General features: G+C 40.7%; 1 protein-coding gene across 8 annotated transcripts in view; it reads left to right on the top strand.

The window, feature by feature from the left end:
* The window catches only part of PDE1C (phosphodiesterase 1C), a 334278-nt gene that overhangs the window by 136430 nt on the left and 170064 nt on the right, over positions 1-27784 (top strand). For 2 of the 8 annotated variants that reach the window (XM_052796729.1, XM_052796737.1), the window contains 2 exons: positions 2573-2599; positions 21133-21195. The exons of 4 other annotated variants lie outside the window; for them this stretch is intronic. In XM_052796729.1, the coding sequence (XP_052652689.1) occupies positions 2573-2599; positions 21133-21195 (90 nt within the window). The remainder of the gene's footprint in view (positions 1-2572; positions 2600-21132; positions 21196-27784) is intronic. 2 more of the 8 variants (XM_052796754.1, XM_052796746.1) reach the window with 1 other exon arrangement.

Here is a 27784-nt window from a genome sequence, read left to right as displayed (position 1 = left end):
AAAATCCCCACCCTCCAGTTTCCTGTTGTTAATTCACACATGGTTGCTGATTGCAGCCAACCTCTGATGCTGGCTGTGGTATTAAAAGAGGCACCTTCTAATTTCTCTGTTTGCAAGAAGCAGGTAGATTTTAGAATGCTGAAAGTTCAGGCATACAGGAATTTTTTTGCTGGATATCAGAATCCGCTAGTGGTGTTCCTTTTAAAGCAAGTGCATGCAGTAGTGATACTGAATCTATAAACAAGGGTTCCTTTAGTTATATTCTCTTCAACTGTAACATGCAAATTTAGTACCTGTAAATGCAGTCACTAACTTGGTACATGTAAACCTTGACTGTAACTGGACTGCAGGTGTGGAAACAATAAACAATAATTAAAAAATACATGTTTTTAAAACTCTTATGACTAGGCAAATGCTTTTTTCCTAGTACTGTCATCTGTGATGTTACATGGTTTTCTAATGCAGTAAAAATATTCTTGAGTAAAAGGAGCATTAAAGGTGTAACTGATCAGAAAAGTGATGTTGTTACTCAAATGCAAAGAGCACCTTAAGGCTGAGTCACCTCTTTAAAATATACAAGGAAATTTTAGCTAATCAGGAATTAATGAATGGTATCTTTGCTCAAACGTGAAGCATGGCTGAAAGAGAAGCACTTTATAAAAAGATGTGAAAGTCACTAACCAATAAAGGGAAAAATATTTCTGATGGTGCTGGAATGTACCATAAGACACTTCCAGGGGAAGGAATTAACTTCTAACTAACTTAATTTGAAAATTTAAAAAGTTATATAGCAGAAATAGAAATTTAAACAAATTTGGATTTCTTGGGAATAAGATATTTTAATCAACCTGGATTGGAATGGCCAGTCAGGTGGGGTTTTTTTCAGCATTTTCCTTTTGCACGAAAGTTTAGTGAAGTTCTGTATTTGTCAGAATATAAATTCCTGAATCTAAACTCTTCAAAATGAAATTTCTACTTTTCACCCTTCTGAAATTAAAATTAAAAATTCTCTTAGAATCAGGTATGTCTAAGTGGGCTTCTGCTTGTGTGTGTCAGCATCCTGAATGCCAGTAAGCTAGAATCTTGATACTGCTATGAATGTTTGCTCTTTTACTCCTTCGCATCTATTCAAGTTTAAATAAGTAAATCTTCACACAGTAAAGCGTAAATGAAATATTTTAAAATCCTTTAAAAGTAAATAGCTAGGATTTTTATGATTCTAACATGGTCAGAATACAGAAGCAGGTACAAGCATGAGTACGATTTCTAAAGGTAATATTAGATGAAACGTTTGACAGCCAGGAGACATTATTCATGCTTCTTATTAAGTAGAAAATAGCACTACATTCCTTTTTGCCATGTTTCTTCTTATTTTTAAGAAACAAAACTCCTTGTTTGGATTTTCTGGGCCTGCATTAGCCACAATTTTCCATGTGCAGTAGTGTCAGAGGTGAAAAAGCAGAACTAGATGCTTATAGCAGTAGACCCATTCTAACAATATTACCTACACATTGAAAAGGTGGGGATCATCTGTTAGTGTGTGGCTAAGCAACAGGGTGTTGATCTTGCACTCCTCATCACAGTCCACACTGAGGCTTGTTCCCATCACTACTTGTGAAGTTTAGAGATCAGTAGCTTTACTTTAAAACATAAAAGCAGAGCTGAGCTCAAGTGAAATTAATGCCTCGTTTTGCTGGGCACTGTGCAAAACCATTGGAAATGGCTGTCATAGGATCAAGAGCTCACAGAAAACATATGGTGCCGATACAGCTCTGCAGCTAACTGTATAGCCACATAAGTAACCATGCAGAAGGGTTCATGATTATTGCCTTACTCTGAGCATTGGCAACTTGTGCCATTGCCTGCTGTAGAAGACAAAATCCGCCATGCTAAGAGGAGTAAGAAGTTTACAGCCTTTGCTGCAATTGATGTGGTGTAAGGGTTGGGGAGGAGAAGAGGTGCTGTCAGTATGCTTATCTGCTCTTGCCATTCCTGGTCCTGGGCTCAGGTCCCAAGATAGGTGCAATGAAGTGAAGCTCTGTGGTGTGGTATCTGGGATTTGGTGGAGTACAGAACTTGGTAGGATCTAGACTTTCTTTTTAGAGTAAGGCTGCTGTAAAACCACTGGGGTTTTCCACTGAGTGACCACAGCCAGTGTGGTTGGATGCATCACATCACCACCACTCCATCTTAGTGGGCTCTCCACAGATAAGGCCATACTTATCTGCTGGATGGAGACATAAAAACTACTTTACTACTAGTAAGTAGAAGTAAGTTTCTGCCACTTGAACTTCCTGTTAAGTTATTTAGAGTAATAACTCATTCTTTCCTAACTGCAGCAACCCTGTCTTACAAGAAAGGACAAGATGTGCATACAGGCAAACACACACCTTTTTCTACTGAAGTTAGTGGCAACCACCACTGAGGTTAGCAGAAGGGAATGGCTACATCAGGTTTGGGGCAATCTCATGGCAGAAGTGACTTTGTTGCTCCTGATTTCTGACCCTCTCCTTTTCTCCTCCTCACCAGTGGAGCCTTCTTATCTCAGTTGTATTTTGTTCTTTTCCTGCAGGAGAAAATACAAGAAAACGTCACAAAGGTAAGAGTAAATCGCAGAGGACTGGAAGGTATTTGTGAGTCGTCTGTCTCTTTTTGTTAGGGGTTTGAAGGAGGATTTTCCTGTTACCAGATTGGTTTTGTTCGCAGGGAAATGCCATTCTACTGATTGTTTCCCCCTTTGAAGGTCCATCTTGCGCTGCTGCTGCTCCAAATCCCCTCTGACTCCCCTGAGTAAGGACAGAAATATTTATCCTTGAAGGTCAAACCCTAATAAATGTCACTCTGTTCCTTCTGCAAGATCTGCTGGTTCTAACTCCTATCGCTTACTCATGCTGGAATAACGAAGTGGATTGTGGGCTTGTAGTGTTGCTAATGATCTGTGCCTTTGTAGGAGACTGAAGGAAAATGGGGATCCTGTTGATTAACAGGCCCTATTACAGCTACCTGATCTAGTTATCTTACTGCCTCCTTGCAGGAGGGGGAGGCCCAATGGCGGTCTTTGACAGATTCATTTTTCTTTCTGTGGAGCCCTTGTGCCTGGTTGCTTCAGAGCATGCACTTTACAGCACAAAGTTTTTTGGTGCTGAGTTGACTCCCCCTCACCCGCATGTGGAGTATTAATTGGTGACTTAATCTCATGGTGTGCCGAGCATCTTTAGTTCATGTTGACTTTAACTGGATTTGAGACTCCTGCAGAGGGCTTTCTAAAGACTAAACTCTCCAGCTCTGCTGAATGTGCCCTTTAATGTTGTGTGATGATGGAGAGAGCTGGCAGATAAGCCAACATGGTGATGTGATGGGCTAAGACATCACAGCCACCCCTCCTGTTTGCTGTCACCCTGTGCTGAAGATGATCACTCCAATGCAGCATTGGCAGGACAGGCTATGTGTGTGCTTGTGTGTCACAGCTACAAGAGACTTAGGTGCGGTGGCTTGGGTCATGGATGAGGTGGGTTTGAGCTATGACATGGAAAATACTGATTTGGAGATTTCTGTGCTGAACTGTGCAGGTGGGCATTGTGAGGTGCGAGACACAAGAACAGGAAGAAGGTATACATGCTCCCAGTTGTTTTCCTAAATGTGGGGCTGACACTGTAGTTCTGTTTGCAGCTCTACTTTCTCCCCATTTCCCTTGCGGCTGCCATGATTGTTAATTAATTAGGAACATGTCTCTGGCCAGAGGTCTTGAATTGCTGCAAGAGGATTTGTTCTGGGGCTGAGATGGTTTCCAGAATGAATGATCGCTCTCTGTGTGTCCCCTGCACTGCTCACATTGTCTGGAGTACTGTGTCTTATCTGGGTGTGTTTTGTGTACATAACCGTGGCATCAGAGAGGTTTGTGTTCGGCATTTCTTCTGTACGGGAGACTTTCTGTAAGCCTTGGAAGGGAGATGAAGTATGTTAAAAGCTCCTACAAGCTGAATACACAGCTATATCAACGACATACAGAGAACCGAGTATGTCAGTCTGTTTAAACATACCATTCCAGGGTTAAGTTTTGTGCCCCAAGGGATTTTGAACTTTCTTTTTTTTCTCTCACTGTTACCCATGCCTGCTGCCTGACTGGTGGTCTGTGCCCTTGCTGGCAGCTGGGCAGGCGGGCTTCTTGGCCCTCTCATGTCTAACAATTGGTGTGAGCTCTGTGGAGGCAAGAGGCTGCTCCAGGGACCGGCACACAGCCATTGCTGAGCTGATAACCTCCTGATAACCTTGCTCAGCGGGTGCTGGCTGGTCGCAGGAGGGCTGTGTAGCGCAGCGGGGTAGCTGCTGTGGCTGGGAACCATGCTTTGCCAGCACCAAGGGCTGTCTAGTAAGCTTCTGCCTTGAATTTGCCACCTGCTGCGTGATTAAGGTATGATGCTAAATGAGAAATTGCACATACTGCCATCTGATGCAGAAGTGTAACATCCAGCAAAGTGAAGTGGCAGGACAGCAGTTCATTTAAAGGCTGGTTTTAAGTAGCATCTCTCTGTTGAGTTGGTAATTCCAGCAATGAAAATAAACCGATGACTTGGCTCAGGTCTCCACCTTTGTTTCCCACATTCGTCTGTTGTGGGGTTTTCTTTTTTCCTTTGTTATGTTTTTTCAAAACGATCTTGGTGGTTCTTAAATCACCAGGCTCTGGAGGGTGACTGGCAGCTGAACTGAATTGATCTTTTGCTTCCTTTTGCATCTTCTTCCTTTTGTTTCTCTTTGGGGTGTGTTATCACACAAGAATGCCTAGGTGATAGTAAGCAGCACTTAGCTATGTAGGAGAAACATTGCAGTCCTCTACCTTGTAGTGTAAAGAAACAGTTTACCCTGAGTGCAGACCTGTTGGGAAGGAAGATGAGGTACATGCAAGAAAGCTTGAGGAGAAAGAGTCAGTGTAAAATCTGAGCCATTCTAAAATTGTAATTGGAAATGACAGACATTGACTCTTGCATTGATCATTCTGTTAACTGAGTTGACTAAAATGCTTTTGTAACAATAATATATTGATAAGATTTTCCTCATAAACTTGGAAGTTTCACAGCTGTCTAGACAACCCTGATTTCATTAGTCCCAACCTGATAATTGCATCTGAACCACTGAACTGTGATGTAGATTAATCACAGCAATACCAGAGAAGCAGGATATTTAATCAGAACTCGGGTCTTCTGTCATTCTTCTGTCTAGTTCCCCTTAGGTAAGTGAATAGTGGATAGCTTATTAAATAGTGACTAGAGAGGTAGTCTGCAAGAGGGAGAACTAGATGGGAAGCCAAAGCTCTCTTGAATTTTCTGGAGCACCTGAGACCTCAGTCATGTTTGATTTGACTGTTGAAACTCCCAGTTATCCTGAAGACAGCCAGCTGTGGGCTGCCAGTGTTTTCCTGCACCTTTATCTCCCTGGGAGATTAAAAGGGAAATGAGCCTTTCAGGTAGCCCTTGGCAATCCCCTTCTAGATTAGGTTCGCTTGGGTGACATTCAGCTAGTGCAGGCAGTTTTGCACTTCTAAGGACTAACTAAAGTCCTATTTGTCTTCTCAAAATTTGTCAGATAAATAATCTGTGATAGTTTACATGGCATAAATTTTTCTCCATTACAATGCACAGCCATGCTTTTTTGCTCCACCAGTAACACAGAATTGCATGTGTTGCTGTTTTAGTTTAGCTGCATGTTGGTTAATTGTACAGTTTAATTTTCTATTAAGATGCAAATGCTTCTTTTACAGTGGACTAATTTTGGATAAAAGTTAAGTAAAAAGAGTCCTGATATTTTATCCATCTATCGTGCATGGATGAATTTTTTCCCTTAAGTACCTGTTAATGCTATACATGAAGTACAAAGTAGAAAAGGAAATGTAACCAAAGTGCCTTTGAAATATGGCTGTGACTCTGAAAGAAGCATCCTAATGGACCCTGCAAAATACTAATGTGGTTTCTTTAAAAAAGATTGTACTCTGATTAAAAAAGGTTGACATCTGATACGAAGCACATGGCCAGAACATCAAGCTTTCCCTAATTTTCATAAGGGTTTTATTGTTTCTACTTCAGACTATCAGGCAGGAAATTCATAAGCAGAGATCTTTTCCATCCCTTTCTCACACTTTCCTATTCTTTCTCACCTATGTCTGTGCTTCTCAGTTCCAGTTTGCTCCAGCATTTAGTTAATATACTCTTGGAGGAAAATTTGAATGTGAACATGTTCTTCCTTAAAAAAAAAAAAAAAAAAAAAAAAAAAGTGTGTGATGTATTTATGTTACTGTGTGGCACAAGAGGTGAAACCATAAATGCACAAATGGTGTTATGTACAAAATAACTGGAAAAGTGTATTTTTTTTCCCCAGCTTTAGTTGATAGTCATCTTCAGGGTTACTCATACTGATACCTCTTTAGATTAAAATAATCCACTGTCTCTTCTGGATTATTTCAAAATGCAGGTAAATTTATAGCCTTGCAAGTCTCATTCTAGGTAATCTTTAAGTTAGGCATTTACTCGGGACCAGATCCTGTGGGAAAAACTCTGTGCTGGGATTAATCTCATCCTTTAGTGCTGTTAGGACACACTAAAGAGATCTTCATTGGAATGAAGCATCAGTGCTCTCTCAAAGCTGATTGTCTGAGTAAGGGCATTATATATGGTGGTAGTTGTCACTGCCATTGATAGAATAGTGTAAACTGAAGGGGACCTCTGGAGGTCGTCTCTTCCAGCTCTTGGTGCTTGAGAACATCACTGGGGCCCTGACTAACTCTCGGCATTCATCAATTTACTTAATTTGGCAACATGCTTAGTCCTTAGTTCTGATACCATTTCATTTCCATAGCTTATCTATTGACTTTGCAAGGTTATCTTAATTACACATAATAAAAATACCCCTAATTCCTTAAGCTGTGCAAGTAATTATAATACTGCTTAACTCAAGTTTTTCTTTATATATAGTATCCGAGCAACTCCAGCAATATAGGATGCATTAAAGGTTGATATCCTAATCAGTAGCATGCACACACAGTGCATGACTTGTGTGTCAAAGTTCTTTGTAAAGCATAGTCTTCTGAGTGCTGAGACCTCCTCAGCTCCCCGTAACTTCAGTGGGACTTCTTGAAACCCTGCATTTCAGGAAAACTGATGTTAAATTTTCAATTCAAGGCTGCTGGGCATTGAGTAAAAAGAGATCTGCTGGCTTATTTCTATAATATTACAAGTGGAACTGGTTCTGTTAAATTTAATGAACACTTAATTTCAGTAAAAAAGGTATTGATTTGTTGAGTGCTCTGTATTCATTGCACTGCGGAAGCATAGGTGCTTTGGGAAAAAATTGAACGTGGTCATGTAAGTAAAGCTTATAATTAATCCGTATGTGAAGGGGGCAAATTAAAGTGACATTGGCAACCTTAATGTGATATTTCCTAGCTTTCCAGGTGCTTGACTTTGCAACCTGAATGATCTTCTACTGTAGTTTAAGTGCAGTCAGACACTGGCAGCATTGCACAGCTCTGAAAAAGAGGCTGTGGTTCAAGTTAACAAAGCTTAAGTGGAGTTTGTGCTTTAATTCACAGAGAAAGTTTGTATTGCTTGGCTATGTGTAGGGAAACTTCATGTTGAGAGGAGAGGAGGAAACCTGCCTTTCAGAAAATCCCAGCTTTTGTTCTCCTGACATTTTCTGTAAGAGGAAAACATGGAAACATTGGAAGTGATGGAGGCTTTTACATACCCTCCCTCTTTCTGTCCTTCTCCTATTTCCCTCTGTTTAAGAGAGCTGGAAGATGCACTGAAGTTGGACTCCATACAGATACACATGTATGTTGTTATTTTTTTTCATGCTTTTGAGATCTTGCTCAGTTTTTCTACCCCAAAAGGAGGCAGCCGTTTCTTAATATGATGGCTCTGGTAGAGGAAGGTACACATTTTAGATTCCTGACATGAGTAATGGGACTTATCTTCTTTATCCAGAGCAGGAGTAAGTTCAAAATAATTATGAAACATGATTAAATAGTGACAAAATCTTTCTTGCTGATATATATTCCTATTATTTTACTAAAATTAATTTTATTCCATATCTTATATAGTGCTGAATAATTATCAATAAATACAAGTCCTTAATGATTAATGACTATTAAAATATTGAATATATTGAGCATAGTTTTTCAGCTGATTTACAATACCTAAACTATTACTGGTTGTGCAGAATTTGTTCTAACAATAACATATCTTGCTTGATAAGGAACAGATTTTGCCAGATTAGAAAATGGAAAAAGTAGCTTATGCTACTCAAATACTGTGGTGACAAGTGTCCTTACCTATCAAAAGAAAGTTATGTTCAGGTTTTTCATAAAGCGTTCATGTTTAGGTGAAATTCGGCAATAAACTTCAATATCATTTCAGCAGAACTGATAACATACTCCTGCTTTTCCATTGGACCTCTGTCTGTACATGACACTGGTTTTCAAAATGTAATCGTGATATCATCTAGATTCAGATTTTACGGATACTGTTTGTGTCAGTTTGTTAGAAGTTATTTGTAGCCCCTAGATTTGCAAGATTCATTCCCTTTTTGCTAGAGTAAGATTGGCGTGAAATGAAAATTACATTCAAAAGTTGTAGACTTTAATGAAGATAAACTGGTATCAAACATTGTTTGGTATCAGACATTCCAACCAAAATGATTTTGTGAAGTATAGATGCTTTCTTTTTGAAAGTTCTTAGTGCCTGACAAGTTTTTCTGATTCTCATCTTGGGGAGAGTGCAGAGCTGAAGTTGCCTTGTGCCTCCTACTACTTTTCTAGGCTTTGTTACGAAAAGTTGTCTGGAAAAAAGCTGCTGGAGAATAGGTTTTTCACTAGCTATGCACCTGGGTGGTTAACACTAAAAATAAGTGATATAGATTAGATACTCTATAGACTTATGATATTTTGGCACTTCTGTTTCCACCAGTTGGAACCAAAGTAGTGCATGTGTGAATCTGGAAAGCTGCATGGAGAAGAATAAACCCAGTCTCCTGACACCTTCCCATTGGGTTAGTTTGGCTTCTTTCAGTGACATCCAATGCTCTTTTCACTGACTTATTTTTAGCTAAATTGAAGTGGCTTGCTTTTTTCTTTGGGGTTTTGCAGTTTTCAAACCTTACAGGTGTGGAATATAATTCTGCTTGTGGGTGCACAGGTACCAGTAAGTGTTCATTTCCATTTCAGTTAATCTGAGATCCTTTACTTGAACATGTTTGGAGAATTAGATTAGGATTTGGTGAGGGGATGTAACAGGGAGTTCTTCTCCCATGATTTACACCTAATTTGTATAAGAAGCATAATAAAACTTAATGAAGAATTCAGTTAAGCTCTATATTATTGCCTATTAGACATGATCTTCCTGTAAAATACTATTGATTTTTTTTAATCTTTTTTTTTGTTTTGCTCCTGAGAAGTGAATTACTCGGATTCGATGCATGCAACCCAGTGAAACTTCCTTAGTGAAAATGACATTAACTTTGATGGACATATTGGTAATGTAAGAAGGAGGAAGCTAAGATGGTTGCTATTCCTGCAATCCCTCTATGGATGATCAGACTGTTCATTTCCTAAGTCTGGATGAAAACATCTTACACCACTAGTAAGGGGCCTTCTTTTGTTGGAGCTTAATGTAACTGTCAGCAAAGGCAGAGGCTGCTCTATTGAACTTCTCTTTTTGTCCTTTTCCTCTTCTTTGCAGTGCAATTTCTTGATAATGTCTCAATGTTCACAGAAGATCTGCATAAGTATCTGAAAAAAATTCTGGCTTTATTTCCTGAAAATAAGTGTTAACACAAATGTTAAGACATCTGTCTCCAGTCCTTCCTTCCCCAGCTGCCATTTCCGATTCCCTTGTTCCTCCTCATACCTCTGTCCTAACTGTATGTGAATTTTTCTAATCCACAGCATAAGGAAGACAGGTGTTGGTCTTGACTCTGTATCCCACCGGTCTTCCACTAACACACAGTACACACAGAAGCAGAATCTTGCTGTTGAAAAGCTTTCCCTCCATGGGAAACCTCAAGAAACAAGTGGGAATCCTTAAGATTTGGGATCCCACTGCCACTTGCTGGTCCTAGGCTGTATCACTCTACTGTTCAGCTGGGCATCCAGAAGTTCGTGGGGAATAAAACACCAAAAGAAGGAAGAAAACAAAAGAACTTAAATGGATTTTTTTTTTTTTTAACTGAATGCTAAATTGCATCTGCTCAAACGGATAATCCCAACAGCTGCTAATGAGTTGACCCCTCTGAACCGGCGCTTCATGTAGCAGATAGGTAGTCCATTGATTTTTCCCATCAAGCATTTATAATGTATGAGATATAGCAATTTCTAGGCAATTTTCGGTACGCTGGGTAGTTACAAAAAGCTGGTCGTTTAAATTACCCTAAGATGCAGCATTTCCATGACTAATTCAGAACTCCTATATTTTAGCTGTGTCTCAAATTCAATTTGAATTCATAATGAGTTGTTTTAATCGCTCTCTTTGATTTAGCAGTCAGACCAAAGAACAACATTGGCGGGGGGGTAAGGAAGAGAGAGGGAGAAAGAAAAAAATTATTAGCGACTGACATAATTTTAACAGTTAAATGTGGGAATGAGCTTTTACTTGGGGACCTCCTCTGGGGGAGGGCGATATAATTGAAGTCCTGTATAAGCTTCCAGCCTTCAAAATCTCTCACTTCCTAAACGTGTGTCTCCCTTGCAAATGATGAAGAGGGAATCCTAAGGCATTTTGTTAAAAGTCTATCAAATGCAAGGGATGAGGCATCGTTGCTGAGGTAATTTGCCCCAGGAGAGAATCAGCTGTCTCCTGGCAGTGTGACTTTTTCTCAAGAGAAATTTCTCACTTTTAATGTGGATTACACTGGAGCCACTAACAAGTCTTATAAAATCTGGGAAAGATATAAACCCTCTTTCCTCATTGCCACATCAGAGAGTCTGTTTGATTTCTACTGATTAAGCTCTGTTTGGTTTACCACATTCTCAACAGACTATCCAAGTAATGTGAATAATTTTTTTCCCGCCAACAAATACATTTTGTTTGCCCTGTTTTCCTGCCTATTTTGAGATAATAACTTGGGGATGGCATATAACTTTAATTAGATGACAGGTGAAGAAGTCCTCCAGATCTTTATGTCATATTTACATGGACACTGCACTCTCTCTGGGCCAAAGGATTTATTGCACATTAAGGTGAAAACATCTGTGAGAGTCTCTTGTGAAAACACTGGCAGATCCTTGCTGAGTGCTATGCCATCTCCATAGGCACAGGGGAGCGCAGCTAGTAATGTATTTTGACAAGCTGGCTTCCAAGTGTTGACACCAAAAATGGAAAATAAGCCTTAAGTAGAAGCAAAGGACTTGGGCTTCCTTTATGTGTGCATTAGTTTAAAAAGGTATCACGCATTAATATGCTTAATACATGCTTCAATGAGAACCACCACAGAGAAGATTAAGAAGCAATTTACTGTAGTTTTGGGCTGGTGTATCTCCTTCCCTCAATCCCATCCATCTGCTGATGAGTGAGAAGAGATGGAGACCCCGTTACAGAATTTCATGTGTACTTTTTCAGGGTTTGAATTAATGTTATGCTCCAGTGGATGATGATGTTAGACTGTCATCATGCAGAAGAACAATTGGTCTCCTGCTGGGGAAGAGGTTCTTGAGTAGAAACATCCAGTTGTTATGTACTTACCTGCACATACTATGCTTCACAAGGGCTTTGTAAAATATCTGAGGTATTTATATTGTGAATTTGTTGTTTGACCATACTCAGAGATACTAAAGTGCCTGATTGTGCGGATGTGTGAGCGGGTATGTGCACGACAGGTACATCAGATGCATCCAGCTTAATAAGACTGATCCCAAGCTCTCAAGAGTAAAGTTTGGCACAATCGTTTCCAAAGCTGTGTTGTGTTTTTTTTGTGTTGTGTTGTTTTTAGGTTTTTTTTCCTCAGCTAGATTTTGGGAACAATTACAGTACAGAAGTACTTTCTTTTCTCACAACATGTAGGGGCAGGACTTTGGACATCTGGGCCTCCAATGCCTGGTCAGAAAACCTTTTTTTTAAGTTTGTGCTTTTTTCAGTACAGCTGCTTATTCCTAACCTTCCTTCTGATTCATAGAGTACTTAAATCCACGTTCCCCCCTTACCTAGCTACAACCATACCTTCAGAGAGAAGAAATAACAATTGTCTGAACATAATAGAAGTGCTATAGTTAAATCATGATTTTTTTCTGAAGTTATTGCTCTTAACATGTGCAAGTATCTTATTTCTGTGCTCCTGTGCAACACATTCAGATTTGGTGGTGCATGTAATTAAGGTTCATAGCTTTTGAGCCTTTCTTGACTAATATTTACATAAAACATGTTTTCAGCTTATTTTTAATTATTGTCTTGATTAGGACCAGCTATTTTTAAAAGGGGTAAAATTACTTCTGTTCTCTTAAGTTTGTTGTCAGAAACAATGCTTCATGCAGTGCAAAAAGCGCTCTCTGGACTTGCTGATCAGTGATACACAGTTATTCTAGGCTTGTAGACCATTGTCTCATCGGGTTGCCTTTCAGAGTCTGGGATGTTAATAGTAATGAGTGGATAGGATGGAAGTGGTTCATTCTTGGGTTCTTGCTTGTTCCTCCTGGGAAAATTCACAGCAGATAGCACTTTCTTTCTCTTTTTTTTTTTAAGCCAAAAAAACAGTAAAATTTTAAAGAAAGTGGGACATGCTGACAACATTTCAAGTGAACCATTTCTGTACGTAGAAGCTATTTATTCTGTTTTGTTTGTCTGATAACAGATGTTTTTAAATTCTAGGGTTTTTTTTCTCCTTGTCCTATCAAAACAGATAGTACTATAACTTAGTTCCACATGAGCTGGTAATTTTGCTATGGGAGGTTTTTTTCAGCTACCTAATAACATTTCAACAAATTCCAGCAGTACTTAATGATTACTGACTAAGGACTTCTCCAGTTTTGTCTTGTAGTCAAGACAGAAATACTTATCCACTACCCACTGCAGGAGCTGGTGGGATCCATGCTCCAGAACAGCAACGGTCCTGTGATTTACATCTCATGGTTTTGTGAGATAAGTTATTGGCATTGGAGCATCTGATTAAGTCCCTCCAAAATGAAACAACATATTGATTCTCATGAGAATGCTCAAGGAATGAGCAAGCACAGAGACTAAGCTACTGTCCAACTGCTGCTGAACCGTGCTCCTATAGGTCATGATTAAAGCATAGCAGTGAAATAAAAATTTGGACTATGAATGCTAACTGTGTTGCATATGGATAAATGAGTGAGTTTGATCTCCTAGGCAGCCAGTCCAACACCTTTTGCCAGGAGTAGATTTGCTTAGAAGAGAAAAACAGGACTGTCATAAAAATATGTTGTTCATGCTCTGAGAAGCAATCAACTTGTTGCTGCTTTTTCTTTCGACTGGGTAAGCCATAGGAATGGTTGTACTTCAGCTTTCTTACAGATTGCAGTTGTGATTTATTTTTTTTTAATTGTTTTTTTCTTCCCCTGGCAATACTGTGAATGTTTTCAGATTGTGATGACAAACGCTCCTTCTGGGAGTTTCTGCACTAATAAACAATGGTGACAACAACTTGCTCTATTTCATGTTATAGCTCCAATTTTAATGACTCATGAGGCACAAAGAACTTGAGCACCAATCTGTTTATTGACGGAGCTTAAAGACACCAAGGACTGAAGTGACAGTAGGCATCATTAATCAGCAACCTTGTTGCTATCTCAAGCAATGCTGTGTTTTGATGGCTGTTTGAAAGAAAACTGTAAAAGCTGGACCAAATTAATTTATCTTCAGTCCTGTCCTAAAGCTTGCCAAGGCGAGGGTCTGCAAGGCTGACAAGCACTGCAGCTTGCAGAGGTGAGAGCTTTATCCTCAGGGCCTGAAGGACTCTGCCCTCAGCACACTCAGCACACACAGCAGTCACCTAGAGGAGGGCAGTGGTGCAGATCATTCCATGTCAAGGTCTGGAAAGATTGTCACAGCTACCTTACATGGCACACCTGGAAGCAGTGAATATGAGTGTGGAGATACAAGGATACATGGAATAGATGTGTCTGTCCTGTTTTTAAAGTGAGATGTGAATTAGCTGGAGGCCCCAGCAGTTCCCAGCAGAGCATTTGTGTGAGGAAAATCCTAAGTACCTGAAAATCCTAAGTACCTGAAGGTTTTGACTCTTGGGACCAAACCTGAAGAAGTTTGGTGATGGCAGAAACAGCCTTTTCCAAATCTCTTGGGGCTTTCTAAATGACTGTCGTGGTTTAACCCCAGCCAGCAGCTAAGCACCACGCAGCTGCTCACTCACTTCCCCCCCACCCAGTGGGATGGGGGAGAAAATCGGAAAAAAAGAAGCAAAACCCGCGGGTTGAGATAAGAACGGTTTAATAGAACAGAAAAGGAGAAATTAATAGTGATAATGATAACACTAATAAAATGACAACAGCAGTAATGAAAGGATTGGAATGTACAAATGATGCGCAGTGCAATTGCTCACCACCCACCGAGCGACACCCAGCTGGTCCCCGAGCAGTGATTCCGTGCCCCCACTTCCCAGTTCCTATACTAGATGGGATGTCACATGGTATGGAATACCCCGTTGGCCAGTTTGGGTCAGCTGCCCTGGCTGTGTCCTGTGCCAACTTCTTGTGCCCCTCCAGCTTTCTCGCTGGCTGGGGATGAGAAGCTGAAAAATCCTTGACATTAGTCTAAACACTACTTAGCAACAACTGAAAACATCAGTGTTATCAACATTCTTCACATACTGAACTCAAAACATAGCACTGTACCAGCTACTAGGAAGACAGTTAACTCTATCCCAGCCAAAACTAGGACAATGACCATTCCCAATGCATGTGATGTAGTTCAGTTTCATTTCACCCCAGTTATTCAGCTGGATGGTCTGAATGCTGGGAGTGCAGCATCCCAGTTATTCTGTCTGTGGGACCCTATGGGCAGGCCGATGCTACACTTTTTGTCAGTGTCCTTGAGAAACAGTGAGAGACCAGTGGCAATCAACATCAACTCTCACCTTTTTTATCTCTAGAAGGCAATGTTCAGCCTTCATTTATCAGCATAGCCTTGACGCTGTGCTCTCATCTGAATTCAGAACTGAAACATCTTGGAATGAAAGTATCATTAAAGCTGGATTTGCCTCATCACTTGTCCAGTAGCCTTCACTTGGGAGGAATTTAAAGAATAGATGTAAAGATATTTCTAAATTGCATCTTTATTATCCTTTAATGCTTCAATTAATACTAATGCATTAATAAGAGTTGCGCAGTGGTTAGACTTGGAGACAGGGCTTCTGTCTCAGGTGGTCTGGGGCCAATTCAGGACAGTTAAAAAAATGACAGAAGGTGGTTCAGAATCTCGCAGATGTTTGAAACCTGCAGGGAGTTTGTCGCATCACTAGCAAAAGCATTTTCCTCTGCCATGTGCAGCTGGAAAGTTGTGAGTTGCTCTTATTAATCCAGTGGTGGAAACATGGCTCTGAGAAACCTTGCACACTGTCTACAGACCTGCACATAGAGTTGTGGCTGCAAAAAGCGTAGATGGAAGAAAAGATGACAAACTTCTTCAGTCTCTCCACCTGAAAGGAGGTGTTAGAAGTTGAGAGAGAAGCAGAAGCAGGAATAACACAAGCTAAACCATATTAAACCGTCTTGTCCTCTAGCATAACACTTTGGTAGGGCTGTGATTAACATCTGGATTGCCATATATTGAGAGTGGATGAGGGACTTGCTTGGTGAATCAACTGGTAAAGTTCTATGTGCTGCAGAAAATGGGGAAGACAGGGTAAGCAAAGGCAAGACTGACTTTTTCTGATGCAGACTTTGTGATGTCTGCATATAGGTAACTGCCCATTCTCAATCTGGAAAACTGTTTTGTTATAATAAGAGCAGACTTTACAGCATTCACCTGCTTACTCTTCCAGATGTTTGTTGAAAGGATGTAATTAGGAGAGCATGTTTCTTCAAAGCATCATATGCATGCAGATTCAGCAAAAGCTTTGAATCTGAATTAGGTATGTGCTACCCCAAGCATCAGGTTTTATGAGCATATGATGGGTTTGTCTCTGTGGAAGGATTTCAGCTTGAGGAACAGACATAGAACATTAAGGAAAGCATGAACTCAATAGGACACACAAAAATGTAATATTTTTGCATTGAACTACAACTATTAATGTTCAGAAATGACATGCATTTTCAGTGGATTAATAAATGACATCTGTATTTTGGTCAGGAATACACAGAGGAGTCTTTCAATTCTTGCTAGATTTGTATCAAGGGAGAACAGAAAGACACCAAATGAAGTTAGTTTAAGTATACTGTTAGGCATTACTCTTCTGTAAGAAAGATGTCTAACAAATATTGTTAATAAGAAGGCACTTGAACAGCCGTAACTATGTAATACAGCTTTTAATAATAATGTGTTTCAGTTCAGCAGTGTTTCCCCATCTGAGGAGTATTTCTCTTGAATGAATATAGCTTACTGGTGTTCTTCTGAAATGGAGTTGGAGCTTAGCTCACTGAAAAGTAGAAAGCTTCTTATTTGATCAGAAAAATAGGTATCATAGTTATTAGGTGTTAGCTGTCTCTCAGATCTGAAGAAGGATTAGTAAGTCTGGAAGCATGTCTTCCAGCTCTGTCAGTTAAACTCCCACAAATTTAATCTCAGAGGACTTAATTGCTGACCCATAGACATCCTATGTTGTTTCACAAAACCACATGGCCTCTGGCTTCAAAAGGGCATGGGTCTTCCGTATGTCTCGTGTGCCAGCCCACTGCAGATGCTTTGGATGCTGAGGGTACTTCAAATGTCCTGACATAAGTTTGTTTAGGTGTCTGATCATCACCCTTGTCACTGTGTAAATTGAGGCTGAAATAAAATTGCAAATCGGGCTTTGCTGAACAACCAAACTTCTTAGAATCATAGAATTGTTTAGGTTGGAAAAGACCTTTTAAGATCATCGAGTCCAACTGTTAACCTAGCACCACCAAGTCCACCACTAAACCATGTCCCTAAGTGCCACATCTACACGTCTTTTAAATACTTCCAGGACTGGTGACTCAACCACTTCCCTGGGCAGCCTGTTCCAATGCTTGACAACCCTTTCTGTGAATAAATTTTTCCTAATACCCAATCTAAACCTCTCCTGGTGCAACTTGAGGCTGGTTCCTATCATTTGTTACTTGGGAGAAGAGACCGACACCCACTTCGCTACAACCTCCTTTCAGGTAGTTGTAGAGAGCGATAAGGTCTCCCTTCAGCCTCCTTTTCTCCAGACTAAACAACCCCAGTTCCCTCAGCCGTTCCTCATAAGACTTGTTCTCTAGACCCTCCACCAGCTTCGTTGCCCTCCTCTGGACATGCTCCAGCAACTCAATGTCTTTCCCGTAGTGAGGGGCCCAAAACTGAACACAGTATTTGAGCTGCGGCCTCACCAGTGCTGAGTTCAGGGGGACAATCACCTCCCTGCTCCTGCTGGCCACACTATTTCTGATACAGGCCAGGATGCTATTGGCCTTCTTGGCCACCTGGGCACACTGCTCATATTCAGCTGGCTGTCGACCTACACCCCCAGGTCCTTTTCTGCCAGGCAGCTTTCCGGCCACTCTTCCCCAAGCCTGTAGCATTGCGTGGGGTTGTTGCAAGCCAAGTGCAGGACCCAGCACTGAGCCTTGTTGAACCTCATACAATTGGCCTCGGCCCATTGATCCAGCCTGTCCCGATCCCTCTGTAGGGCCTGTCTGCTACCCTCAAGCAGATCAACACTCCTGCCCAACTTGGTGTCATCTGCAAACTTACTGAGGGTGCACTCAATCCCCTCGTCCAGATCACCGATAAAGATATTAAACAGAACTGGCCCCAATAGTGAGCCCTGGGGAACACCACTTGTGACCAGCTGCCAACTGGATTTGACTCCATTCACCACAACTCTTTGGGCCTGGCCGTCCAGCTGGTTTTTTACCCAGCGAAGAGTATGCCCGTCCAACCCATGAGCAGCCTGTTTCTCCAGGAGAATGCTGTGAGAAACAGCATCAAAGGCTTTAGTAAAGTCCTGGTAGACAACATCCACAGCCTTTCCCTCATCCACTAAGCAGGTCACCTTGTCATAGAAGGAGATCAGGTTAGTCAAGCAGGACCTGCCTTTCATAAACCCGTGCTGACTGGGCCTGATTGCTTGGTTGTCCTGTACGTGCCACATGATGGTACTCAAGATGATCTGCTCCATAACCTTCCCTGGCACCAAGGTCAGACTGACAGGCCTGTAATTCCCTGGATCTTCCTTCCAGCCCTTCTTGTAGATGCTATAGAGACATCTTAGGTCAGTATCAGGACAAACATATTATTTAAATGTTTTGCTGTTACTGTAGTATCAAAATGATACGTCATATTGGAAAAGTAATAGTAATAGGAAATGTGATCTGTGTGTGAATACATATTTTTAGGCAAAGAAAGGAAGGAGGAAATGAGTGGGCAATACTGGAAAAGCAAGGGTGGATTATAGGGCTGTTCAGCTTTGTTGCGTGATACAAAAACCAGTCCAGGTTGCAGTCGAGGCTGCTAAGTGGTTTACAGGAAATCCGTGTGATGACTTAAGTGGTTTTCCCCAAACATATCCATATCATGCAAGCAGTACCAAGCTATGATGCCTAGTCTAGATGAGAAAAAGATGGGTTTGATGCATCATATACCTTATCTTAGTGGGTGTGTTTAAAAGTCTGTAGGAGGACCCTCCCATGCAAGGAGAAACACAGAATTCTCTTGGCTGGCTAACCCATGGAGACTCAATGTGCTCTATCTGCTCCAAAGGTTTAAAACTTGTTAGCTAATATATATATATTTTCATTCTGTTTTTTGAAAATTATTTTATCCCAAATTATATATAGCATTACTGTCTGTTTTCAGGCTATGTTGGACATGGATTTTAAAACAGGGCTCTTCCAAGCTAGTGTGAGAGGACACTGGCACAAAATTTTCTGGGAAAGGCAAGAAACTTTCATCTCCAAGAATACCTTTTATGCAATTATAACAACCACCACCTTCTCACGAAGTGAAAGAATGACCAAGCAAATAAGTGAATGTTGATTAAACACTATTCCGGCTAGGAGTGATTCATTTTTAAAAGCTGATGTTTTTGAAGCAGAGCTTTTAGGAGGAGAACTGTACAGTAGATAATTGCTGAGGTCTAAATGCAGCTCTGTGACTGTATCAATGCGCAGAGATCATGCGGCAGTTTCCTTGCACACCAAGCGTGTGCATGGTGAGAAAGCTTCTGGGAGATCATCTTCTCAGAAACGTTCTCATTACACATTTGCAGTCATGACTGAAACTAATGGTTGTGACTGAAGATACCATAAAGCTGTTTTGCCTCTTGCCCTTTGAATAAGTTCACTGTCTTCCTTCATACTGACTGTTTCTAAGCTACACTAAAGCACGCTTTGTAGACTGCACACAGCCTGTTTTGTAGTGTGTGGATACAGCTTGGTGGCTACTCAAAACCTCTAACTGATTAAAATTATCCTTGGTGAGAAATGGAAGAAACCCATGCAAAGACTGTGTCCTACGTAGCATTTTTCCCCTCCCTGTGAACTACTTACTCTTGCATGGGACTGTAGCACCTCATTCTGTCACTTACTAAGAACAGCGGTGACGTATTATTTTTCGCAGTACAGAGAGATAAAATAATCTCATTGTGGTAAGTTAGCTTGAATTGTCACTTCACATTGCCATTCCTGAGACGTTTGTTCAGCGTCTGTTTACTGCCTGGGTCTTATCAACACTTCCCAAGCTGTACTGTTCGGAAACCTTAGGCTTGAAACTTTGCCAGTGCTGCTGAATAGTTCCAGTAATATTTTTTATTACCTGCTTTTTGACTTAACATATACCACAGGCCACGTGGAGAGTCTTGTAAGGATTCAGTGGTATGATGGCAGTATCCTATCCAAAGGATACAGCTGTAATAAAAGGGGAAAAACAACCTAGGCAACTGGGTATATCATTGAATAGAGTGACTATATAGGTCTTCAAAGGATCAAACAGCTCATCAACTTAAACTTACAGTGTCCTGAATGGAAATATGTACTTGTTTTAAAGTTGCACTGGTTCTGTTTTTCAAATAGGAATGTTATCGTACAGTGTGAATCATCACAGAGAATAATAAGCTACAGACCTTGCAGAAGGGAAGTTATGTTGGCCGTTTCTGGAAGAATGCATTTGCAAGGAAGTATTGCGGTTTAGGTAGCATGACCTTGCCTGAAAGTCTTATTTCCCCTTTGCTTTGTTTGATATGTTTAACATTCCAGTCCTCCTATTTGTTAGTTTGGGGATAATCAGCAGCAGGTTTGCAGATGTGTGGGAGCTTTGTCAAATGACTTGAGGTTCACTTTTAGTGCTAGTTCGGAATATCTCTAAACTTTAGCTCAAGAGTTTATTAAATTTGATAGGTCACTTTTTACCACTATTTTTTGTTCCTTTTTAATAATTAAAATGATTTAATTAATCTTTCCTTATCTCATATTCAAACATGTATTTTTAAATGACCTGTATCTACTGCTAATCTAGTAAGATGTCATAAAAATTAGTCTGCCTGATGTTTTCCACTTACTTGCCTGTTACATTAGTTTACAATGTTATGTAACAGAAATAAATTAGAGGGGAAATATTTTGTTGTTTGGCACTCCTCAGATTATGAAACAATGTTTACTTCACTTAAAATACTGAATCCATTCCAGGCATGAATAAAACTTTGAAAGGTGTTATTTATGGAAAGAAATAGTAGACTTCCTTCATATTTTAAAGAAGGATTTTTAAAATGTTAAGGGTCATCAGTCAAACCCTCACTGAAACTTCACAACGGGCTTAAAAGACTTTGTTCATTTTTTCCCCCTGCACAAGGGCATCTAACAGTCAGCATTCAACTTGTTAGGAGTTGCATCTTCTATCTTGAAAAATGCAACATATGCTGTTCTAGCCTTTATAAAAGCATTCAGAGTTCAGACTCTTTTCTTACCCTATAGAAAGGTACCGTGATAAATGCTGGAGAGCTGACGAACTTTCTTTATTTCAGGAGCTTGTTATGGGAAACAGTCGTCACATTTGAGCGACTCCACAGTCTGATAATTCACATACGGTCAGTCACTCTGTGTGTGTGTGTGTGTGTGGAGTGTAGCAGGGCAGGCAAAGGCAGGACAGCAAAACTTCTGCATAGGTTTTTGACAAGAGCCTGTTTATGTGCCTTTACAGAGAAGGAAATAAATAGGCAGGGTGAAATTCTGGATCTTATAAAAAATTTCCACTGATTTCAGTTTAAGCAGCATTTCTTATTTAGGCTTTTGAGGTGATCGCTAAATGCCTAATTCACATTAAACGTGTACAACCAGCTCTCTTAGGCTAGGCTTTTAGAGACTGGAGGTCTCTTCTCATCCTTTTCTTTCTGTCCTCCCCCTGGCCCCCACCTCCCATGGGCTATAATTAGGACTGGACAGGACAACTGTGAGGACGTGAGCTCCTGTACCATGTACATGACAACTCAAATGCCAAGATTCTCAGTCAGAAAAGTTGTATCTTAGGCCCTCATTCTGGCCTTGTGCTGGATCCTGGTTGCAAAATAAACCTCCAAATAAAAGGATATTTTACATCAGAATCATGAAACAGAGATGCAAATGAAGGCTGGGGTGCTGAGGTGTGGGGATGGAGCTAAGGCTGGAGTTGGGACTGAGCTGAGAGACTACCATGAAAGCCTGCCTGTCTTAGAAATACTGTCTTTGGTTACTCTCACAGTCTCAACTTTTCTGTGCACAGCCTGTCTCACACTTCAGATGTCTTCTCTCTGTCTTCAGTTAACTCGGTGTATGTACTGAGTTAATTATCTCACAGAGATAATTGCTGAAAGGTAGAGTGGCTTTCAGGGTGGAGTTATATGCAAGTAATGCAAGTGTTTGAGATTAAACTGTGGCGCAAGTCCTGAGTTAGGTAAGTAATATGAACAGTGCCCAGCCCTGAAGAGAATTAACAGTCTAAGCAAGACAGGTCTAAAACAGGAAGTCACGCTGGGAGACCCTGAGGAATAAATGAGAGGAACTGGAAGAATTATTGCTTACCATGTACTTGCTATGAGTTCAGTTACAGCCTGTTTAGTATTATTAGGGACAGTTGTTTTCACTCTAGTGTTTGGCTTTAAGTGCTTAGTTGATTTTGTTAACAGGTCTTGTTAAGGGTGGAATTCATCTTGCCTAATTGTATTTGTCTACCAAGGGGAGATTTAGTGGAAGGTGACTCTTCGGCAAGGGACTGTGAGGGAGCTTAAGGCGAAAACCTTGGAGAAAAGAGTAAACATCTATTTAGATGGCCAGTGTTAGGCGATGTGACTCCAGCCCTGCTTTGCCCTGCTCAGTTCTACAGGCATATATATATAGATATATATATATATATATAAATAAAAATAAATTAACACAGGCTGTGGAATCAGGACTGTGAACCTGAGCCTTATATCTCATAAGGCATGTCGTACATTTATTAGGGAACTTTTTTGTGGAATAACTTAAGCGTAGGAGTGTGATCCTAGTTTAGTTAATGGTAGATTATCTGGAGTTTACTTTTGTGCTTATTTGTCTTAAATATAAGCCTCTTTAACACCTCTGTCTCGTGTAAATGCATGTGATTTTTACTAAGAAGGAAAAAATGTCTGTAATTCTATGCACATGGATAAATTTATCTACCTCTGACTGCCACCTTTTCCTTGCAGGCAGATCTGTGATTGCCACTGAATTAGAGGATTTTTTTCCCCAGAGTTTCAGAGTCCCTCAGGTTGGAAGGGCCCTCAGGAGGTCCTTACTCCAATCTCCTGCTCAAGACAGGCTCAGCAATGAGCTCAGACCAGGTTGCTTGGGGATGTATCCAGATGGGTCTGGAAAATCTCCAAGGATGGATCCTGCACAAACCCTCTGTTCTGCTGCCTGGCTGTCCTCAGGGAGAAAAAGGTCTTCACCCCTGGTTGGCCCTCTAGTGCTCAAATCAAGAGGTTATCCATGACACCACCCAGAAATATCATAGAATCATAGAATCATTTCGGTTGGAAAAGACCTTCAAGATCATCAAGTCCAACCATTAACCATGCCCCCTAAACCATGCCCTGGAGTACCCTGTCCACTCGCTTTTTGAATACCTCCAGGGATGGTGACTCAACCACTTCCCTGGGCAGCCCATTCCAATGTTTGACAACCCTCTCAGTAAAAAAATTTTTCCTAATATCTAACCTAAATCTCCCTTGCCTCAACTTGAGGCCATTTCCTCTTGTCCTATCTCCAGACACCTGACAGAAGAGACCAACACCCACCTCACTACAACCCCCTTTCAGGTAGTTGTAGAGAGCGATAAGGTCTCCCCTCAGCCTCCTCTTTTCTAGACTGAACAACCCCAGATCCCTCAGCCGAGTCCAGCCATGTTGCCATTTGATCTGCTCCTTCAAATAGAGGGCCAACCCTGCTCTTTTCTTCCCTGCCTACCTTTCCTGAAGAGTGCATATACCTGTCCATCACAGCATGCCAGTTGTGCAAGCCATCCTACCATGCCTGTTACTCCAACCGCGCCGCAGTTCTGTGACTGCATGTGGAGCTTTAGTTCCTTCAGTTTGTTTATGATGCTCACATGGATAAGTAGTGGAGGTTAATAGCCTGAAGGCTCGAAAAAACTCAACAATTTCTTTACCACGTCCCAGATAAGCAGCAAACCTGAGACAACAGATCAAACCAACAGAAGGATTCCTCTCTCCCTTGCGGGAAGTAGTCTCCAACAGCGATCACTCCCATTTTCTTCTTTATACAGACACTTGGTTGAAGCTTAGCTGGCTTTGATACCTCCCCTGATGCAAGGTGACCTTTCTCCCCTGTTTCCAGAACTAGAAGTGGAGAAGAAGCCCCAGTTGTCTTACTAGAAATGACAAATTTCAGTCTTCCCCCATCTTGGGTGTTTTGATCCCTTGAGGTAGTCTCTAGATTTCCCTCCTGCCTTGCAATACAGGTCTTGGATTCTTAGCTCTACAAGGTCTCTGCAAAGGCCAAATTGATCTCCTGTTCATCCTCCCTGATGGTGTGCATGCTCACCTCTTCTTATATCTCCTTCACCTGGCAGTTGAGTGCCACAACCACAGCATACTTCCACAGGGGAGGAAACCACTGTTCCCAACCTCACCAGTCACTTCTTGCAGCCTGAGACCTGAACAGTGGCATCCTTGCTCAGTAGTGCTGTTTGGGTCAAGGCCCCTGGTGTGCCAAGGCCACTTGCTCCAGCCAGTGTTGGAGACCACATGGCACATCACCACTGTTAGTGCACAGTCCTCAGCAGAGGTTCTGGGCTCCTTTGCACTCCTGCTGCAACAACTGCTGGGACACTGTTAGCAGTGCTTTGCCTATTGGTCATATAGCTCCTGTCAAGCAGTGGTAGCAATAGGTGCTTGGCAGTCTTTGATCAGCAGTCTGTTGTAGTCAAAAGCTATGGGTACTCCTAAGTCAGAAAGCAACCAGCAAAGGCTGACGGAGCTGGCAGAGGCAAAAAGCATATAGCAGACTGCAGAAGTTAACCCTCAACAACAGCAAGTCACCAGATGTTTCCTGAAGAGTTTCGCTGAAGAAGTAGTCTGGAAATTGCTACAGGTTTGTTAGCTGCCTCTCTGCACATTTGCAAATATTCTTTTCTATCCTGGAAACTATCTTGAATGCAAAAATAAGTAGTTAGATAGGTGCAAAGAGTGGAATCTCCTACCCCACCCCCCCTATTCTTTATGCTTATATCAAAAGCTATTTATAATGAGCCATACTGCATTATCACTGGCAAGTAGTGAGGAGATGATACAGTTTTGTGAGTACTGTATTTCAAGATGATGGATACAAAAAGGAACTGTGCATGTAGTGCTCATGGCGGGGTATTTCCATATTCCATATCTGAGACCTTGATTCTCCCACTGCCTTGAGCAATGAAGTCTCGTACAGCCTTTGGCTTGACCAATTGGGACTTTCAGCTTTGGTCCATTGTAATTTTTGCTGCAGTTAATCTGCTTTAATGTTATTTAACTGTGGTTCCTCCAGTGGTTTTACAAAGATGAACAGATATTGCAGTGTGCAGCACTTCTCAGTGTCTGCCTTTGGCAGGAAGGAGTGGATGTGATGTATTGCGTCTTAATAGATCTTCCTCCAAAAGTTAGCAAATCAAGGAGAGGCAGACTGCCCATGATCTTCAAAATTAACATCCTTATATTGCTTCTAGACATTTATAGTGCAAGAGATTTATAGCATTTTTTAAGTTTCAGTTGCATCCTGTTCTAGGATAGCACAGACTCTTCCCTGTTCCTGAATTCTTGCAAATGTCATTATTAACACCTTTGCCTTTGCCCTGAGTCTGTGGTATGCGTGAATGTATGTTTATCATTTTGCAGTACTCCACCATCATTCAGAACAACCTCGCAGCAGCAGAAACAACACACAATGTTGTTTTCAAAATTTTCCTCCCACTTCAGCTACAGCCTGTTTCTAGTTTATCGCCTCTGACTAGACTGATGGAGTACTTGAAAATTTCTATTAAATGATACGGAACTGTTTTCCAGAATCACACTGGTTAAAATTGAACTTCTGTCAGGAAAAAAAAAAGGTAAGTTGGAGAATACTGGCTGGGTGGTTAAGTTACTCAGCTGACATACAAGAAACTCAAGTTCAAGCATCTGCACTAGGTTGCCATTTTGCTTTCACAACACATTGAAGAGAACTCGATTTCATTCCTTGTTGGCATTATAAGTAAACTCCTGAAGCCTTAATTTTCTTTTTTGTTTTTCTTTCTTGAGTCAGTATTCTTGTTTTCTAAACAGCTCAGTCCATGATAAGCTAGTTCTGGTACAAAATGGTTGCATTATGTATGTATCAGTCTGAGATACAGACTATTAATATTCTTCAGATGTGTGCAGTGTAATTTCTTCTAGAGTGCAGTGGCAATAACTGGTATATAATGGGGGCAATAAGGATCAAAACCACCTGGATGTCCGCTTACACTGGCAGAAATAATGAAGTCACTTTTGCAAGGACTTTTTCAAATCACTAGCTAGCAAATACTTTTTAATGAATGCTCTAGGCTTTCACAGACACCTAATATCAAGGATACATTGTGCCAGTGCCTAGCCGGGCTTTTGCCACATATTGATACCAATAAATGGGGTGAAATAGCCTTTTCAGGTTGGCATTAGAGCTGTATATATCTCGTAACAGTATATATCTTGGAAGTAGTTCATAGGTTAAAGGCCTCTTAACTGGTGCCTTGCCTTTTGTCCCCTTTTGCATGGGGATGTTGACTCTGGACAGAATTCCTGCAAGGACAAGCTTGGCTTAGTGTGCAAAGGTAGTCAGAAAGCAAATGGATGATGGGACATAATATTCAAAAGATTGAAGAGCACTTCTGGGAAATGATGGGCCTCCTGCCCTGTGAGTATTGCATTTCATGGTAACTCTGTGATGTAAAAAGTAGAGCAGAGAGAAGAGGATTCCACAGGCTGGTGGCAAAAATGATGAGGCTTCTGCGTGAGGAAAGATTAGAAAGATGGAGGAAAATTTTATTTAAAGATGTGATAAATCAGAGTGGATATTTTGGTGCTCTAGAAACAACCACTGAGATAGAGCAGGCATTAGCTTTTCCTGTAGTATAACGACCAGAGGGGAGGAAAGTAATTGAGAGGCAATTCTTTCAATTTGATAAATGTAACTGTGTCCTATCAAGCTGTGTATTTGCAAGGCAAAAAGTTCATTAGAATTCACAGTGGTGCTCGCTGCTTCTACAAAGAATGAGACTATTTGCAGCTAATTTATATATAAGAAGTCTTTTCAGAAGGCCATAAAGTCTGTTCATCATCTTACTGATGGACTCTGTACTTCATAAGCAGTTTTTGCCACAGTTTGTAGATATGCTCCTATCTGAAGGGCAAGATGTGCCAAGTTACAGAGACAGCTAAGTAGTTCAGCAGTCAAATGTTCTTCTTAAATTTGTGTCTGAAAGTGCTATAAGAAAGCCAAGTTAGTAGAGAAATGAATGAGGAACAGCAAGATAATATTGTACCAATGTTAATTTTACATTAAGGTATCCAGAACCGCAGCGTGAGAATGCAACCCTAGGGATTGTTAAAACCTTTTAAGATGATGATGGAGACTCTATTAATATTCTGCACATTTTTTTTCAGAGTATATTTCTTTTCTTTTTTTTTTAAAATCTCTCTGTTAGAGTAAAAGACATTTTTTGTATTTTTTTCCTTTTCAGTATACAGAATGATTAGAGAAAATGAACTCCTCTTCAATAACTGTGTAATCGTTCGTTGTCATGCAGATATGAATTTGATTCAGCTGACTGATTTTTAAAGAACACATGCGTGAATTCCAAAACAAAATGTATTTCTGCAGATTGATCTAAAAAATACTTTTTTTTTAATTGGAGAACGGGAGAAAAAGTGATGAGAAAAAAGGCTCGCAGCTTGTTGAAAATCACAAGTGATCCTACATTATATTGATTTAATTGTAGTGCCTGCAAACTTTTTTCATTAAAACTTTTTAGAAAGAAAATAGCAGTCTCAAAGATTTGAAAGCCTTGTGTATCTCATTAGCTAATACTGGATGGCAGAAGGATGAAATGAAAAGAGAGCAAATCGAGACCAAGGGGAGAAGAGGTTTTAGGCAAGAAGAAAAGGAAAAGTG

The sequence above is a fragment of the Harpia harpyja genome, chromosome 1 (assembly GCF_026419915.1).
Source record: "Harpia harpyja isolate bHarHar1 chromosome 1, bHarHar1 primary haplotype, whole genome shotgun sequence".
NCBI classification, from domain to species: domain Eukaryota; kingdom Metazoa; phylum Chordata; class Aves; order Accipitriformes; family Accipitridae; genus Harpia; species Harpia harpyja.
The sequence above is the reverse complement of the archived record's forward strand: the minus strand, read 5'-3'. Positions and strand labels throughout refer to the sequence as shown.